Genomic DNA, 6283 nt, shown 5'->3' with positions numbered 1-6283 from the left:
CCAGGGGTAAATGGCACCTCCATCTATACAATGCATAGAAGAAAAAAAACACTTATACTTACCTTCTCTGCGCTCCCACGCAGCGCTGTGTTCTGTTCAGTGTGATGATCTGCCTGCTGGGCCCTGAACAGGTCGGCGGTGAGCGCAGCCTGTACTGTAATACTAATTACAGGCTGCGATCGCCGTTTCCCGCTGCTGCCGCAGATGCTCACCCTGGACCTCTGCTCCCCGGCATCTTCTTCCCCAGGCAGCTCCTATCATCGCACTACTGCGTGTGATGATAGGGGACAAATAACAGCCCACAGCACATGCTGCGAGCTACAACAAAATGTCCGCAATTTCCGTCCACAGCTGTGACCTGGACAGTCCGGGGAGCGTGGCGAGATCACAGCTAAGAAGCAGCCTCAATGCAAGAGAAGCGGGCGCCGTCCGACTGCAAGCTCTTATGCCCAGGGGCTGCCGTAAGTGAGGTGTGTAATGATACGTGCCCACGATCAGCAGCGTTTTGAATGCAGCGTATTTTCGCTGTGTCCATAAACGCTGCAGTCAATCACATAGTTAAATCAGATTTACCGCATCCAATACATTCTATTGTGGAAATTTCTGTTGCAGAAACCGCTGCTATTCCGGATCGTGGGCACGTAGCCTAAGTCTCCTGCTTAGACACTTACACCCCCAACATATGAAAATGGCAGCCCCCAGTGTCTAAAGTAAAAAAATTATTAAAAAAATATTAAGTTGTTCATTTAAATTTTGTATGAATAATTATTGATTATATATTCAATAATTATATTAAAATCACCTTCCCTTTAATAATAATCTAAAATGTCCAACCACAAAATGCAGATTTTTATTTCCAATATATTCTCTCTCTTTCACGTGCAGTAAAATATAAGCCCAGAGCAGTTTACTGCAGTCCTTGGTTCTAACTTCCCATTTTGCCATAGAGATCCCTTAAATGGCTCAATAAAACCCTTTATACCCTGGTTCAGGCTGGATTCACTCAGTGTGATTGTTGCATAGTCGTATCATATCTGACCCCCTAGTTTTATCATTCTCCTCTCTGCTACATACTCTTAATATTTAATCATCCTTATCTGCTGTAGTAATTGATTTAGAGGGTCACATCTCTACATTCCCAGCGGAATGGATAGCAATACTTATTAAGGCCGGGTCACATTAGCATATAGCAAATGATGCAACATACTAATGAAACTCGGCTCAAACTCTGCTGCGAGAAGGAGGCGAGCGTCATGCTGCTGGGACTTTCTTTCAGGCCACGTGCATATGTTGAGTATTTGGTGAATTTTTGAACGCAGTATTTGTAGGCCAAAACCAGGAATGTATGAAAAATACAAAAGTGGTGACGTGTTTCTATTATACTTTTCCTCTTAGGCTACGATCACACTATCAGTATTTGGTCAGTATTTCACATCAGTATTTGTTAGCCAAAACCAGGAGTGGGTCAAAAATACAGACTTGGTGACGAGTTTCTATTATAGTTTTCCCCTATTTGTTCCACTCCTGGTTTTGGCTTACAAATACTGATGTAAAATACTGACCACATACTGCTAGTGTGACGGCAGCCTTATACCTGTCTAGAATGCAGTGGTTCAGCACATTTTTTATTGGGGAGATGGGAAACGCTGAGCACTCAGCAGTCCGTTAGAGAATGAATGGAGAGGCTGTGCGCACTGCTGTTCCATTCTAACTGGGAAAAATGTCCCCCCCCCTTGGGCATAAAAGTTCCCTAATCTGTCAGTCAGTACGGGTCCCATCAGTCAGAGCCTACCGTATTTTTCCGACTACAAGATGCACTTTTTCCCCAAAAAAATTGTGAGGAAAATGGGGGGTGCGTCTTATAGTTGGAATGCAGGCTTACCGGCAGTGTGGCGGCGGCAGAGGTGCGGGGATGATGAGGCGCGGTGAGCGGTATGGTGTGAGCAGGGTCCCTTCCACAGGTGAGGTGACGCTGCGGCCCAGTATCCAAGGAGAGCAGCAGAGCTGGGTGAGTCACGGCTTTCTTGGTGGCGGTGGCCATCTTCCTGAGACCGCGCGTGCTCAGACTGAGTTTTCTGCTTCCTGGGGCTTCAGGAAAATGGCCGCGGGAGGCCGCGCGTGCGCAGATTGAGATCGCGGCGGCCATTTTCCGGAAGCCAAGTTCTCAGATTGAGATCTCGGCTTCAGGAAAATGGCCACCGCGATCTCCATCTGCACACACGTGGCCTCCTGCGGTCATTTTCCTGAAGCCCTGGGAAGCAGAGTACTCAATCTGCGCACACGCGGCCTCAGGAAGATGGCCGCCGCCACCGAGAAACTGGTGATTAACACAGCTCTGCTGCTCACCTTGGATATCGGACCGCGGTGTCACCTCACCTGAGGAAGTGACCGCACATCTGCCGCCACCACAACACTGCCGCAACCACCCATGGACACCAGGCCATGGCGTCGCCCACCTAAGCAGGAAGGGACCCTGCTCAGGTCCACAATGTACCACCCACCGCGCCTCAGCATCACCGCACCTCTGCTGACACCATGCCTCCTGTGACCCTGCTCTGCCACTGCCTGCAAGATATCTTAAAATCGGACAATAAGACGGACCCCCATCTTATAAAAAATCTTGGGGTGCGTCTTATGGTACGGTGCGACTTATAGTCCGAAAAATACAGTAATCTTTAAGGAAAAGGAAGAGTATGGCCCCAATTCATGAAAGATTTTACACAGGAATTCTGATATAAAAAGGTTTGAAAAATCAATTTGCGGCTTTTGACATCTTCACCATATTTTCACCTAGCTCCAACAAAGTGAGTGGAACCGTGATGGGGTATGACGACTCCCCACTCAGCAAACTCATAACTAGCAGTGATGTTCATTATGCCACAGATCTTACTCCAGCCCCTTACTGGAGTGAAATTTATGACGAAGCACACCAGGCTATGCACCTCATAATGAATAACATACTTCATGCTCCACTCTGACCCCTCATCAAGACTGGCACGAAAAATTACAATCTTGTTGAATAGGGGCCTACATGATTAATGTCTATATAAACGGATTAAAATACTGTTCCCCCAATTAAAAAAAAGAAGTTGCACACTAACTGGAATTTTCAAAAATTTTATTATTTTCTTATGTCAGTAAGATACAGTATGTCATAAAACTCTGACAACTACGAACCATCTGTGGAGACTACCACCAATATCCATAATAAGCTGAGTTCACTCACCACAAAAATGGATGAAAGTTTTAGAAATTGCCTAAAATCTAAACAAAACATATCTACAGTTACCCTATTAATTTTGCCCTATGCTTGCAGAGCTGATCCCACCAATCCGAAGTCCTTACTGTTTCCAAATTGTATCTCACATGACTGCGACGACCATTAGCCTTGTAGACGGTTTGTAAAAAAGTTTAGGGGATTGGGGATGAGGGGCCTTGAGGGAATAGCACAGAATAATTTTCTTCTTGATATTTGTGAAGGACTGGATTAGGAAATCATCCACTTCAATGATGGGCAGTTGCAATAAGGCTAGGGTCACATTGCGTTAGGGCAGTCCGTTTAGCGCATAGCGCTACGGACTGCGCTAACGCAATGTCCCAAAAGGGATCGCGTTTCCCGATCCCGCTAGCGCAGATGCTCGATCTGCGCTAGCGAGGAACGGACCGCGAACGCTGCAAGCAGCGTTCGCGGTCCGTCACTCAAATTACGGCACATCGCTAGCGCACGCCCAATGTGGGCGTGCGCTAGCGATGCGTTCGCCATTAAAAGGCGGCGTTAACGGACTACGTTACACTGTGTTATGCCGCAGTGTAACGTAGTCCGTTAAACGTACCGCCATAACGCAGTGTGACCCTAGCCTTACGGAAACAACCCACAGGCAGGTGAGGTGCTAGTTCTGTAAAAAAAAACAGCTATGAATTTTATCCTACCCATGTGAACATACCTTAAAGCATTATAAGCCTTAATTACCCAGAATCTGTACTAATCCCAATGATTAGGGCTTTATGGTCGATTTCTCGGGCTGGGGCCGTACCGTGACTTTTAGTCAGGTGACAAATCGCAGTAAAATGAGCTCAGTATTTCCGTATTTTGCAAAACATTTGAGTGATTATTACAAGAATTTCTACATGGTCAGAAGTATAAACGCTTCAATAATCAATCATATATTCTGCTCCCGAAGAGGTCACCAGTCGCAGGTTAGATTTCTTCTATGGCGACGGCTCCTCATTTCTGCTCCCCAATATCTTTATATAACCATAACACACACATAACACAGCATGAAGGGGCTCGGAGAAGGCGGCAGTGAAGGTGTGTAAGTGTCTGATGGGGTCACACAGCTCATAAAAGGACAACTGCCCGGCCTCATAATCCAGACATATCCTGAACCGATCACTGGAGATCTGGTGAGGTAATGGGGTCACTTTACTGTCATGTATCACTGAATAATTATAATCATACAACTGCCGCCGTCCATATAAACCCCAGGACTTTTTATTATATCCAAGGTGTGACTGACATTCCCTCCTGTCTATACTGGGGTAACACATCCCCACACTCCACAATTCTGACTGTTTGATCTCCACATCCCAGTAATGTCGTCCTGAGGTAAATCCCCTCCTGCTCATCACCTGATGACAATCCTGGAATCTCTCTGCTGTTTTTGGACGATTCTGTGTTTTCCACGTCCAGGTCGCAATTCTCAGCTCATCTGATATCAGAATATTATTAGAAGCCGTGTTTACATCCAGTAATATGTCTGCAGGATCCTTCACAGAGAAGGTCACATTTACATATCTCATTATATCAGATAATGTGTGTGATATAAACTCTGCACTCCAATCACCTCCATCATGTCCTCCTGTGCCCTCATCACCTCCATCATGTCCTCCTGTGTCCTCATCACCTCCATCATGTCCTCCTGTGTCCTCATCACCTTCCTCCTCAGGATCACACAAGTCACCGATGTCTGGTTCCTGTAGGACAGTCAGTGGATCCGTCATGTTACACAGCTCCTCAATGTGTCTCATCTTCCTGGACAGCTCGTCCTTCTTTACTTCCAGCTTCTGGATCAAATTAGACAGTGCCCATGACACCTGCTTTTCCTTCCTGGAGATCTCACTTATGACCTTCTCCTCGAGGTTCTCCAGCCATTTCCTGATGCCTAGAAACAGGGCAGTGATCCTCTCAGCTTCTCCAGCTGCTTTTTCTTGAGCTTTGTTCCTGCGTTCCAGCAGACTTTTGACTCTTTCCTTGGTCTTTTTTCTGTTTGTGGTCATTTTCTGCAGAATATTTCTTAGTTTCTTTTTCTTCTTCTCAGAGGCCTCATCCAACATCTCCACCTCATGACCCCGATGTTTTCCAGCCAAACTGCAGGACACACAGATACAAACATCATCCTTAGTACAATAGTACCTCAAAACTTCTTTATGGACAGAACATTTCCTGGTCTGCAGGGAAGTGCTGGGATCGGTGAGGACGTGTTCTGGTCCTTTGTTGTGAATTCTCAGGTGTTTATCACACAGAGAAGCCTCACAGTGTAGACAGGATCTAACAGCAGGTACAGGAGAGTGAATGCAGTAAGTGCAGCAGATCCCGGTGATCTCCTCCTGATGTGGATGAGTAGACCGGAAACGTTCTGCAACATTCCGTAAAGTTATGATCCTCTTCACTGTTGGCCGCTTCTGAAACTCTTCTCTACATTCAGGACAGGAATAAACTCCAGACTTGTCCTGGGTATCCAGCACACGATCAATACAGACCCGGCAGAAGTTGTGTCCACATCTCAGCATTACAGGATCTGTATAAATGTTCAAGCAGATGGAGCAGAGCAGCTCTTCTCTTAGATCAGCAGAAGCCATTATTTCAGTAAGCACAAGAAGAAACTGAAACTAGGAGTGTGTTATAAAGGGCGGTCCATCACATGTCAGACTGCACAACCTACAGCCTAGAGCTATTAACCCTCTAATCTGCTTGATGGGTGCAGCCCGGTGCTCAAGGGATGGAGCACTTCTCTCTCTGTGCTTGCTGTTCTCGCCAAGACTTCTTACGCGCGCTGTGGCTCTTGCCACTTAGGCTTCTTTCACACTTCAGTTGTTTGGCATCAGTCACTTCCGACATAGTGAAGGATCCGTCACAATTGTTGAGAAAGCGGTTCTAACGGATCCATTTTTTTGACGGATCCGTTACTTGGGGGGTTGTCTGGGAAAAGTATCTACTTTTTGGAGCATGCGCAATTGAAAAGAGGATTCGGGCAACGGATCCGCCGAAATGACGGTCGTGACG

General features: G+C 46.4%; 1 protein-coding gene across 1 annotated transcript; it reads right to left on the bottom strand.

Moving 5' to 3' along the window:
• Positions 1-3101: 3101 nt before the first annotated feature.
• LOC138675088 (E3 ubiquitin-protein ligase TRIM39-like) lies at positions 3102-5878 on the bottom strand. The gene has a single exon (XM_069763067.1). It carries the CDS (start codon positions 5857-5859, stop codon positions 4210-4212), a length of 1650 nt encoding a protein of 549 aa, XP_069619168.1. The 5' UTR covers positions 5860-5878; the 3' UTR covers positions 3102-4209.
• Positions 5879-6283: the final 405 nt, after the last annotated feature.

This window comes from Ranitomeya imitator, chromosome 4, assembly GCF_032444005.1.
Source record: "Ranitomeya imitator isolate aRanImi1 chromosome 4, aRanImi1.pri, whole genome shotgun sequence".
Taxonomy (NCBI): domain Eukaryota; kingdom Metazoa; phylum Chordata; class Amphibia; order Anura; family Dendrobatidae; genus Ranitomeya; species Ranitomeya imitator.
This window is presented reverse-complemented; position numbering and strand designations above follow the sequence as displayed.

What these genes read in the sequence shown, in the direction of transcription:
- LOC138675088 (XM_069763067.1), bottom strand. Translation starts at nt 5,859, where the DNA reads ATGGCTTCTGCTGATCTAAGAGAAGAGCTGCTCTGCTCCATCTGCTTG.